This window comes from Danio rerio, chromosome 13 (genome assembly GCF_052040795.2).
Source record: "Danio rerio strain M-AB ecotype USA chromosome 13, GRCz13ab, whole genome shotgun sequence".
Classification (NCBI taxonomy): domain Eukaryota; kingdom Metazoa; phylum Chordata; class Actinopteri; order Cypriniformes; family Danionidae; genus Danio; species Danio rerio.
The window spans coordinates 12415183-12428446 of record NC_141033.1 but is presented as its reverse complement, the minus strand read 5'-3'; the positions used below and the strand labels follow the sequence as shown (position 1 = coordinate 12428446).

The 13264-nt window shown below is 38.6% G+C and overlaps 1 protein-coding gene across 2 annotated transcripts in view; it reads right to left on the bottom strand.

Annotated features, from left to right (window-relative positions):
• Positions 1-12820, bottom strand: part of gabrb1 (gamma-aminobutyric acid type A receptor subunit beta1) — a 75483-nt gene extending 62663 nt beyond the window's left edge. For both annotated transcript variants that reach the window (XR_015505767.1, XM_087279071.1), the window contains exons 1-3: positions 12384-12820; positions 12030-12121; positions 11831-11898 (exon numbers count right to left, since the gene is read on the bottom strand). Coding sequence is in view for 1 of the 2 variants with exons in the window: in XM_087279071.1 (XP_087135197.1) it covers positions 11831-11898; positions 12030-12121; positions 12384-12487 (264 nt within the window). In the remaining variant the exon portion in view is untranslated. The remainder of the gene's footprint in view (positions 1-11830; positions 11899-12029; positions 12122-12383) is intronic.
• Positions 12821-13264: the final 444 nt, after the last annotated feature.

Here is a 13264-nt window from a genome sequence, read left to right as displayed (position 1 = left end):
AGACTGCTCTCTCACTGCCTCGAATTCCTGGGTGAATTCGCAGACAGTGTCGCCGACCAGCTTGGGATATGGGCGAGTCAAGAAAGCGGACTTTGTCGACTTCGCGCATACCAGCCAAGTTTTAGTCAGGGGTGGCGCTCCTGGATCACTAGTGTGGACATCGTCCTCCCCAAAGCAAACGCAGCGGACTCAGTAGTCCGAAGAGCTAAGTCGGCGGCGGTGCGGAGCTCGTAAGCCTGGGTTGGACCCACCCTCGTGCAGCTCGGCCATCGCCTGTGCTTGGTAGCGCTGGTAGGTGGCTATCGCATGCAAGGCGGATGCAGCCTAGTCCGTAGCTTTGTAAGCTCTAGCGAGGCAGACCCTGCCAAGAAGAGGCGCCGCGCGGATTAACCGCCATCGCGCACTCAACCTGAGGAATCGCCACATACCCCCTGGCCGCTCCACCACCAAGAGTGGTGAGGGTGGAGGGACACGCAGCACGAGCAGAAAAAAAAAGTGCTCTTTAAGACCGCGTGAGCCTACTGTGCGTTGCCGGGAAGAAGGGAACGCCCCTCTAGTCGGTCCGGCCGCGGAGCTGGGGGATAAACCATCTCCAACCCACGGCCGAAGCAGCCCGGGAAAGCACGGCTAACACGTCCGTTTCAGTATCCGTTTTGACAGCGCTCACCTGCCCGAAGGGGGCGAGCGGGTCCAGATCATCGTCGGACAATGAAAGCCCACCCTCTGATGCTGCGGGGGACATCTGATCTCCGGTGTCAGCGAGCGTGAGAGCTACCATCTGATTAGACGATCACTCCCAGTACCCGAAGCTTGGATGGAGCGCTTGGAGGAGCGAGAGGTCCGCGAGCCCTTTGGCGGCGGATTATCTCTCGCTGGAACCCTCAGATCTGCCCGAGTGCCCGCTGCAGAGCAGGAGGCGACTGGGGTGGCTCGTGCCCATCATCCGGAGCCAGGAAAACCCCCGCAACCAGAAACGCACAGTCGGAGCGCCATCCTGAAAAGGACGTGCTGCACGACTGTGTTGCTCTTTTAGCATGCTTTGCAACAATACGCACCGCTCTGGAGGACCGGACCAAAAGGGACGCCAGGCAAGGGAGAAACCCAGCTCGACCGTCTGTCGCTGCGTGGACTCGCCATGGACCAGGAGACACTCGTTCGCTCGATGTGGCTGTAGCTCAGCAAGAGGAACCCTCATGAACTCGATCAGAAAAGTCTATGAAGCGAAAAGGATAGCGTTTGCTGGCGCCAAGTGTGCTTATATGCTCAGTTAATTGGCGATGCAGCACACCTGCGCAAGCTTACGCTGCCAATTTATTGCTTTCATTGGCCCGTTCAATACTCTTTCAGACGAGCGGCTTCTGAACCGAATCCTCCCATACGTGGATTTAGAACATCAAATCCACTTATAGTGCTGAAGTTCCCCCCGAAGGGGAACTGTATTTGCAATGTAAATAATACAGTTATTTACTGTGTACTAAAGTTGATAGTTTTATCTGTTATCTTTCTCTTTTGGCAGTATCCTTTTTAAACTGAGATTTTGGAAACCAGATCTAAATTTAGTGAGAACAGTCAGGTCGGGTAGAAAACTATTCTAAGCAGGAAGTGGGTGAACAAAGGATGAATATACGGCTGGAGTAGACGGTGCGGAATTAAACCTTGCGGGAGCAGGATTAAAAAATTTGTGCCACACAGACCTCTTTAATGAAGTATATTATGAAAGTTGAAAGCAGTATTCATTAATTCAACAAGATCAAACTACTGAATTTGTTTTTTTAGGCATAACGTAATTTATGTTTATTGGCTTTTAAAAAAAAAACGTATCCTAAATAAACCAAATGAAACTTACCAAAATTTTGAATCAGACATGCACCGTTAACAATGTTTGTAAAATTATACAGTAGTATTTAACTGTAATGTGAACTGTATTTAACTGTAGAACAGTTATGCGTTATTTTACTGTATTTGAAAGTTGCATTGTGAAAATTACTGTATAAAGTATACAAACAATTCTGTGAATAAATATACAGCAATAAATATACAGATAAGTGGTGCTATGAATGTAAATACAGTATTTTTGCTATAATTTATTTACAGTAAGTTACTGGTGAACAGCTGCCAGTAAGTTACTGTAGATCAGAGGTGCTCAAACCTGCTCCTGGAGATCTTCTTTCAGTTGCAACCCATAATAAATACACCTGCTTGCAATTATCAAATGCTGTTCAGGTCCTAATTAATTGGTTCATGTGTGTTTGATCTGGGTTGGAGCTAAACTCTGTAGGAAGGTAGATCTTCAGGAACAGGGCTGAGCACCCCTGCGGTAGATTCTAAAGGAAATTGTTAACAGTGTGATTTATTAAACCCTTCTAAAATGAAAAAAAAACATAGCAATTAGCATTGCAGAATGCAGAAGACTGAAAATAGCTACTTCCATAAATATTCTTGTAATACCACATCATTTTAAAATACCAAATAAAAAAAGAAGTCAAACTGATGAATAAGGATTATCTGTAGCACAGTCCAATGCTCTGAAAGTATTTGTTTTAATATTTTTGATGGGATTGGATATGTACAATGTATTACCATTAAAGTCAAAAGCACAACACACTCTAAATGCCCATAGTAAACACCCCAACTTGACACAGAAGTCATCGCTGAAGTTTTTTTTTTTTTTTTTTGCTGTACAAAAGTGTCCTTACAGCTTTGTATAATTACAGTTGAACCAGTAAAGTCACATATGTCATGATCACCAGCGATCTTACCACCAGAGATAGCTGGAAAACATTTAAACTCACATAGGACTGCTGGTAAATTGACTACAAGACCCGGTCATGCACCAAACACACACACAACCGATTCCTGATCCTGACTGATTGCACACACAGCTGATGCTGCTCAAGTACTGATTACACACACATATATACAGCTGACTTGTTACAACGCGCTTCCCTTGCCATGCTTTACTGTGTTTTTTATCCTTGCTTTGTTTATTTGTTTAAACCTGTTTGCTGCCTGCCTCTGACCATTCATTCATTCATTTTCTTGTCAGCTTAGTCCCTTTATTAATCCGGGGTCGCCACAGCGGAATGAACCCCCAACTTATCCAGCAAGTTTTTACGCAGCGGATGCCCTTCCAGCCGCAACCCATCTCTGGGAAACATCCACACACACATTCACACACACACACACACACTCATACACTACGGACAATTTAGCTTACCTAATTCACCTGTACCTCATGTCTTTGGACTGTGGGGGAAATCGGAGCACTCGGAGGAAACCCATGCAAACAGAGGTGCGGATCCACATGCAGGTTTATTAGCAAGGTCAGGCCAGCAATGGTCAACACAGGGGCAAACAGATGTATGCAGGCAATCCAGAATCGTAGTTAATAGGCAAGCAGATGGTCAGGGGTGGCCGAAGCAGTGGCGCAGTAGGTAGTGCTGTCGCCTCACAGCAAGAAGGTTGCTGGTTGCAAACTCCACACAGAAACGCCAACTGAGCTGAGGATCGAACCAGCGACCTTCTTGCTGTGAGGCGACAGCACTACCTACTGCGCCACTGCTTTGCCCACCTCTGACCATCTGCTTGCCTATTAACTACGATTCTGGATTGCCTGTATACATCTGTTTGCCCCTTTGTTGACCATTGCTGGCCTGACCTTGCTAATAAACCTGCATGTGGATCCGCACCTCTGTTGTCAGTGTCACATCTCTGGTTACAGCATGCAAGATTTTGATATTGTTCTTGGTTTGTGACTGTTTATGTCAATAGAGGGTCAGAGAGCTCTTGGATTTCATCTAAAATATTTTAATATGTGTACTGAAGATGAATGAAGATCACAAGAGTTTGGAATGACACGAGGGTAATTATTATATTATAAAATCTTTTGGCTTTTGAGAAACATTAAATTAGCAGCAGTACATTATATCTTTCAACACAGAAATGTCTAGTTATTTGGATATTTGTGAACAGTATCCATAAATCTGCACTGCCTAAGTGACTTCAGCAGAAAAGGATCTTCATTTCACATGAAGCTTTTATATTTGTCACTATTTTTAAAGGACTTTCACCGATAAATAATTTACAATAAGGCCAGCAAAGTAAAAGTAAAGTATATTTTTGAAAAGTCCACACTATTCAACAGTAAAAACCCCAGAGTCATAGCAAACTTAACAGAAATCCTCACGCTGCAGTCACGACGTGTTGAGTGAGGCCAGCTGAGGTAACCAGCAGTGTACATTAACAATCAATGCAGGAGCGTCTGAGAGCTGCAACGAAGCTGTGACAGCGCTGAGAACAGCTGACCTTCTGCAATATTCTTATGGGAGCTGCAGTAGATTATCTTCCAGTTTAACGCCGTTTCCCAAATTGGCTATTTAAATTCGGCTTTTTCTCAATTCTCCGCCAAATCACCTTTCTGTTCTCGTGATAAGGTTCCCGGGGCTCTCTGAACTTGTGATTTTCTGTGCTATAAAAAGCAAAGCAACAGAAAGCACATCTGTCGATATCTGACGCCTCAGTCGCAAAGTGTTATGAAAATCATGCCAGAGTGTTTGTGTGTGTTCATTTCAAACAAACAAGGGAAAATAGGATGAGAGAGTTTGCGGGGAGATAAATGAAGCTCAATATCTAATTTTCTTAAATTACTTGGGATGCACTGAAATTAAAGTTCTGGTTGATTGCAATAAGGTGTCAATGGTTTTCATTTAGTGCCCAATAAATCACTGTTATTAAAATCACTGTGCTTATAAAATCTAGAAAGAAATAAAGAGTTTTAAATGCTACAGGTCAACGATTTTCAAAACAACAAAAGGTTATTAGTGACATTAGTGTTTTATATGAGCTTTGTGTGAAAGGTAATCTAAATCCAAAATGAAATATCCAATATATGACAATAAATTTTAAATTAACCAATAATAATATATATATATATATATATATATATATATATATATATATATATATATATATATATTTTTAAAGGAACATGGTGTAACGTGCTATTTCTGTTTCTACCTAAATCTACCTAAATCTACAAAAGTTTAGCATTTGTAGGTGCAACTTCATTTAGCTACTAAATTTAGGATGATTCGGTGACTTTAACGCCCTATTCACAGGGGGTTTCGGCGTTAACGCTTGACAAAGGGCGTGTCTGAAGTTGGGGCTGACGCGATCTTGATAGCAGCAGCAGCCAATGAAATTAGTCAGCAATCGGCTACTGTCTGGTGTATTTAAATACAGAGATCTGATTGGCTGACGCTTTTGTCTGCGCTTGAAAAGTTGAGAAAGTCCAAACTTCTGCAGCGAGCAATGCCACTGAAGTGGCGCCAACGGATCCACAATGTAATTAGGCAATGCCTGACATCACTCATTCAAAGTGAATAGGGAGAGTTGAAGCTGACAGTAAATGTGCAGTATGTAAGTTTGATACACAGTGGTTCAAGGTTCTAGGCATTGCACTACTTGATCAAAACACATTTTAATCCGGCTCACGCAAGTAAAGGTTGCCAGATTGACACGAGTGTGCCTGACTATTGAGCCTAAAGGCTGATTTGAACTGTTTTGTGACTAAAAGCAATGACACACTATAGAAGAAATATTCTCCATACTAAAAAAAAAAGTTTTTGTCATAACCAACACCTGTAATTTATATTTTAGAAGTGGCTTCTATTTCTCACAGGTAAACAATGATTACTTCAGGTACACCTCATGTGCTTAATTTAGTATTAAATGCTAATAACGCGAGTCTAAATGCCATTTTACGTGACATTTATTGCCATACTACTGAAAGCAGCAGCAGATAGTTCACCTCACATTTTGAAAATAAAATAAATCATTTAAAAAGTTTGCAGTGCAGTATTATGTAGTTTTGAATGGCTGTATTTAAATTTTGATCATGTTTCGTCTGGTGCAAACAGCTAAATTGCTTATCACTGCAAACCTTGTCACATATCGTGTTGTTAGGACACAGGGTTATCTAATGTTTACCTTCGTAATATTTTTATTATTGACTAATTAACCACCTCATGTGGAGCTCTGAATCTGCGTCGCATTTTGGAGGCTGTTACTGTCCACCAGAGGTTACATTTCAGTCGTGGGCACATACTTTGAGAGCCTTCCTGACTGAATGAATCAAATACGCTGTTTTCCATGAAGGCAAACTGAGGTGCTGAAATATAATTGGCAGTGGGTGGGTTAAAAGAGCCAAAACAATGACAGACGTTCCTGCACACATTTTCAAAGCAGAATAACTGACTTTAGCATTGTTTTCAGATAAACAAGTAGGTTCACTTAGCATGTTTCTTAAATATCTGCAAACCTATTATTTTATGCTTTAAAAGAGTCAAAAACTTACAGCAACATCAAAAAAGAATTCTGACTTCAAATTAATTTAGATTACAACATAATAAGGATTTAACAGATCACGGTTGATCCATGACTCATATAAATCACAACCCACAGTTCGGAACACACATCATCCGCAAAATAAATACATTTTTTACTTGAAGATTAATCCTAAATTTACAATGATCTCAGAGAGATTGTCTCTTGTGCCATTAAAATCACATGTATGAAAGCATTTAGACTTTCTTGTCAAATATAATAATGACGGAAGAATTTGTGGTAGGTTATTTGGGATGTGGTGGGTTTCTTACTGTAGGTTATTAAAGGTGTTTGCTGTCACTACTTGTTTAGCCTGCAATAATGCATTTAGTGCACTGCATGATTGATCATTCAGAAGATAAAGATCAGTCTCTCAACACCCACGCAACATAAATTATAAATAATAGTAATTTGCGTATGTTTATTAATTTTCGAATCACTCCATTCAAATTTGTGTTTGAAAAACATATAAACCAAGAAAGAGATTCAGTCTTATGAGTTAGTTACAAGTTACAAGCTACAAACAATTAAATAACACAGAAGTACTGGGATAACCGTTTATAGGTTAGATACAACCACTCATGTTTATGATAAAGATTAAAATCACTGTCATATGCATTTAACAATGCTCAAAAAGGAAAGTTGTAGGCAGCAATTACATTATTTAACCAAAAGGTAGCAACAACCAGCCATCAAAAATATGGAACTGAATAATTCTTCAAAAATGATCCATCTAGCAAAGAAACATGAAGTACTGTGAGTGAAAAACTAAATCATTTATTGAAAATGAGACAAAAAAAATATGGGTTGTACAAATTATAATGTTAGACTTATACATTTTGCGTTTTCAGCAACAGTAGCAACAGTAACTTCACAGTACTGAATATTTTACAATTTATTTATATTCAGCTGATTACTTCTGTATTTTATTTGTATTAAAATAACAGGTTCTCAGTTCTGTTTGATAAAAGCATCGTCTCGCTGTACGTTTTTTGTAACAAATGGAAAGCAAATTACATTTCTCTCCTCTCCTTTTTGGATGATCTGAAAAATGGTCCGATCCGTGACTAAAAAACCATAACATGATCCGAACCATGAGATTTGTGATCCGTTACGCCACTACCACATAAATCACTTTTTTTTCTGTAGATCAACTAGAAAGCAGCTCCTTTTAAATGCTAATCTCTACAGAGAAGCAGGTTAGATAAGGCAACATTATGACTATGACAAGACAAAAAGACATGCAAGTGGAGCTATCTCTTTGCCTTTTATAGTTGTATCCTGTGACATCATGTCCTGTTAATGTTTTGTTAGATGTCTTTGTTTTATGTTGTGTTTATAGTTCTTACTTGTTTCTAGTACCTTGACTTTGCCACAAGGGATGGACCTGCAGCAAATGCTAACTATCTCTGTGCTGAGCCTCTCACCACTGTGTGTCCTTCCTGAAAGGCTTCCCGCCTGATAAAATAATTAATGTATGACAAACCATCACAGAAATGGCTTTTGTTCAAAACCACTATCCATAATTCACAAAAAAAGCTTTTTCCAGCATGGGGAATGTGACACCCTGTCATAACAGACGTGACAAACTCATCTTTAGACCGGGAATATCCTAGAAAATCCCCAGAATGTTTTCACAGGGGGGGAACGGACAAGGCTGAAACTTATTTCAGCATGCAATTTACTATTATTCCTATACACCTGTTCTGTCTTTTAAAAAAGAAAATGACTGGGACTAAACCCATCACCATTATTACAGGAAAAGAGGGATTCACTAATATCCTTAATAATTTACTTTAAGGGCGTCCTAATATGACCTTTTTAAAAGAGGTAAAATAAGTCAAGTTTAGATCTGCTGTATATCATGGATAATTTAATATACTCTGCACAAGCAAAAGCGTGTTTTTGTGTGTCTTTTAAACGTAAATGACCTGTTGACCCTGCCACATTTTAGTCAGCCAAAAAACATAACAGAAGAGGTAACTGTGGGCTCTTCTTGAAGATTAGACTGAGTGAATTGTTTAATTATTTGTTTTTCACATGTAGTTTACATGTTTTTATTATCCATGACTGACCTATAACGTTATATATGGCACAAAATAATAAAAGACTGTTCAGGCATGTTATGCTCGTTTAATGACATCATGTTCCGGGAAAACTGAAATTGTGTGGTGGACGTTGGTCACAGTAACTTTTATTTCCTGGTTTTGTTCCGGGAATTATTCATTTCCAAATTAAGCACTGGTTATAAGGCCCTGTCAATATAAAATCTTGATGTTTTATGAGCACAGACACAAAATGTGCATGCATAAAGATTACTATCAAGCTGCCAAACACATTATTAGAGTTACATTCCCAGAAAAAAAATCAGAACTACAATCAGCGACTTTGAAGGATTTCAGAAGCAGTGCTTACTGATTAAGAGAATATCTACCTTTGGAATGGACTTTGTCTTTACTGCAGATTTACTTTGCAGAAAAAATAGACAGTAAAGACAGTTAAGTGTAAAAGCATTATAGGACCCCTATAATTTTTCATAGAAATGAAAATGAGGCTTCGGTAACAGATGTATTGTGAGTTTAATAGATTGTTCAGTATTCAGCAGACAAAACTTCCACAAACTTTTTTAAAGTTACATTATTGGTTTCTTGCCATTGTAAATACAAGAGGTCTATCCTTGACAACCCATCAGTCACACAACATCATAAGACGTCAATATTGGGTTAGATTTAGGTTATGACTACAGGTGACCAAAATTCAACGTCTATCCAGCGTCTAAGGACAACGTTATTTTGACAATCAATTACGCCGTCAAATTACGTTAATATTTGGTTGATTTTAGGTTGTGTTAGAAAGTGACCAAAATCAAACCCAACGTCTGATAGATGTCATAGTGGTAACTTCCACGTAAAGTCAAGGTGTAACATGATTAAACGTTGATATTTGGTTGATTTTAAGTTGATTTTATGTTGGACATTGGTCATTGACGTCAGCCTGACATTGGGTTCTAACGTCAACCTGATTTCATTTCCAAACAAAATCCAACGTCCCTGCAACACTGGGGTATACTGGGGTACAACGTCAATATGAGGTCATGTTGACACCCTGTGCCAACGTAAAACCTTCTTATTTCCCTTAATTGCTTTTTTAAGTTTATAAAATGGTTAAAGATGAGACTTCTCAATATGGTTTTTGCATCAAACTGAAATACCAAAAAATGATTTTATATATTTCACAAGCATATAAGTAAAGTGTCTAAGTCTGTGTTTCAAATCACTTTAAAAAATTAAACCTAAAACTATGGGTGAAATAATGTTGTAATACAATGTACAGTACCACTTATGTAAAAATGAACTAACATACTTATTCTGGGCTGAACTGAAAACTGTAACTGAAAAAGCCTTGATCTTACAAAATGCTATTATACTTATATGATTAAAAAACAACTAGCTGAGAAATGGAGCAGCTACAATCTAAGCTACATCCAGTACTTTTTAATGTGCTCACCTCACCCCACCCCTAACCGTACCCCTCACAGTGACGTCACTAGCTCCACTGAGTGCATTGTGTCTAACATTGCATCACTGAGATATGCAGTCTCAGCTTGCATCATCAAGGCTGCATCCAGATACTATTGGACAAATGAAAGCAAAATGATTTTGAATTAAATGTAATAAGTATGTTGGGGATTCACTGAGATGCTCAGAAAGTTCCTTAAAATGATTATTCTTCTAAAAATGGCAAACATTATTGTGTTATTCAAGAACATTTTCATCTTTGGTCCTGAATAACAAATTTCATTATTATTTATAATATATCCACATTAGAGTTTCTCTAAATAAAAAGAGTTTAAAACAAGAAGAATCATCCTCAAAATGTGTTGAAAATCATCAGGTCAAAAGGGTTGAGAATCAACTGATTTGCAGGGGAAAAAAGCATGTGGCTGTTACCACAGAAACATCATGCTAGAAATAAAATTGAAGAAATATCATATAAACTTAACAGATTTTATCCAGCAAATTTTAAAGTGGGATTTATGTAAACTGTAGTTTTTGTAATGAATAATAAGGAGATCACTTTACACTTGTTTTGGCATTGTGCATAGTCAATGTTCAGTGTTCTAAATGTCTTTTATTGTTATGGGAATATGTACTTTTCGGCTTTACTATGTACCCTAGTCAAAAGGGGGGAAAAAATTATATATATATATATATATATATATATATATATATATATATATATATATATATATATATATATATATATATATATATATATATATATATATAAATTTACTTAATTTGCTAACAAAATTTTACATTAATAAATGTAAATTTACTAATGTAAATTTACTAATAAGAAACTAAATTTAAGGAGACTCTCTATGTAAAAAAGCTCTACACACTTTAAAAATTAGGAAATTAGACAATGTATTTATTTGATTATTGCATACACGATAAAAAAAATCCAACTTACCAATTGTTACCTCATTTTAAAATTGTAAGTTAGGTGGACATATTTTTGAGCTCAAAGTTGAATTTACCCATAAAAAAAATTAACCGCATATTTGTTTAGTGAAAGTAACAAAATGAGTTAAAGACACTTTGAGTTGAATTTTGATTTCTTTGTGTGAGCATTTACCACTGTAAAAAAAGTTGAGTTAACTTAAATTTTTAAACCAACTGGCTGCAAAGAATTTTTAGTTTATTAAGATTCAGTGGTTGAAGTTGTGCCAAATTATCCCATAAAGTATACTTGAATTAAAACAGCATTCTCAGTCAACTTAAAAAAATAATTTGGCAAATTTTTATTTAAATTTTTAGGTTAACTCAACTTTTTTTTTTTACAGTGTACAATGTGTATTTTTGTATTTGATTTATACTTACCCCCTGGCATGTGTATTTTTTGTACTGTTAAAATTTTATTATAAAAAAAGAATGAGAAAAACTGCAGTGACTTCTCACTGAAACCAGCACAAACTACAAACTACAGTACATCATAAATATTAAGCAGTCCAGTAGCCATTATAATCATCTTTATCATAATTTCTATTTCAATGTTACATTAGAATTTGTTATTTTTACACAGTGATCACTCCAACCAACCCCAACCTGTGGGTGTGCATAGTTTATGGTATCTTAGTGCCTTCCATCACAAAATTGCTTATTCTGTCCATCTTTGCTGACTCAGAGTAAAGGATTATGTCCCTTCAATGCCAAAACAAATCACAATGCAAAATGGACACAATATCTCTCTGATCTTATAGTCAGCTGTGCTTCTATATAATCAAGAGAAAAAACAACCCATAGCTCCTTCCTAAAAGCACTGTAGTCTATTCACCCACTTTATTTATCACTGTAGCCTTAATGGGGTTGTGTTGACAGAGATGTCCCGTTCCTTAAAAGCCCACCATCTATTAAACAATCAGAGCAGCATGTGGACTCACCATGTTCACTTCAGAAACCATGTCGATACTGGAGATGTCGATACTCATGCCAACATCAACCGGAGGACCTGCAAAAAAAATAAATAAATAAAAACACAAACAAAACAATGCAATCTCTTTCACACATTGTCTCATCACAGTCACATCCATCAGTGAAAACAGAGAAGGGTTCATGAGGTTAAATCAATAATGTCTATACCTCCAAAGTCAGGCCTGAGGCGGATGTCGTAGCCTTTGAGTAGTTTATCCACAGTGACTTTGACGTATGACATGTTGCTTGGTTCGTTTACACTGAGGAAGATATTTCAGATATTAAAGAAACCAGGTGTAGCAAAGCCAATACAGTTTGAGCAATAGTTCAATGGGTCTCCTAGCCTAGTTACAAGATCTCAACCTGGCCAAGATTCTGTAGCTAGTCCCTCAGCCTGGTGTTTATCTAAAAGTGCCCAAACCTTTCTGAAATCAAACAAGCTGGGGAAACCAGTTAATTCATCTTGTTCAACATGGCTCTGAATGGTATGCAGGCAGACAAATCATTCAGATACGGTCTTACCTGTGCGCTGGTGGACTACGACCAAGCGTCAAAGCCACGAGCACAAGCAGACAGAAGATCCCCGCACGCCACTGATCCCCGGCGATCCGCATCCCTCTCATCATCGACCGACAGGCACCTGCAGCCCAAACTTAGTCTCAAGAAGCGCTCCAGCAATTTCAACTACACAGCAACGCATGCGCGACGTCAGGATACTACAAAACGCAAAGAAAAGGGCAACTCTATCGAAGAGCCAAGTGGCGGCGTCCTGGCGTCTGTCGCGCTACCCGGTGCTGACGCTGCTGGCGGAGCGTATCAGTATGCCGGTCAGATCCCATCGCTGGCGGGTCACTGGACACGACAGCTCATGGCAGTACTCTGCGTGCCTTCCCTGGGCAGAAAGAGCAGCTGAGCGCTGAGATTATGCGCGCATTCCGTCCGTGCAGCTGCAGGACAATGATTCAGACGGAGCTGAGTGCGTGGTTTTTGCATGAGGAGAGTGTGTATGTGTGTGTGCCGTGCACCTGAACGCGCACGCCGACTCAACACCTCTTTCGCGCCATCTTTCAATTTGCAGGGCATCACGCGCCCGAGATGGGGTGAATTATTTGTTAGAAACTCGGAAAACGCATTAAAACAGCGGAGACTTCGAAAAAAACGCATTAATATCTGTAGACTGGTGAAATAATTAATGTGCCGGGAAGGAGCGGGCGTGTGACCGTGGATGAGAGGAAAGGAAGGATAATAGTGTAAACTAAAACAATTTGGTCTGAATTTTCATATGACACCTAATCTGTTATATACACAAACACATAAAAAATACTAATTTATTGTAGATACTTTGTTTATAAGCAAACTACAGTAAAGTGTTTCATACTGTATTTATTAGGCTAGAGTATTTA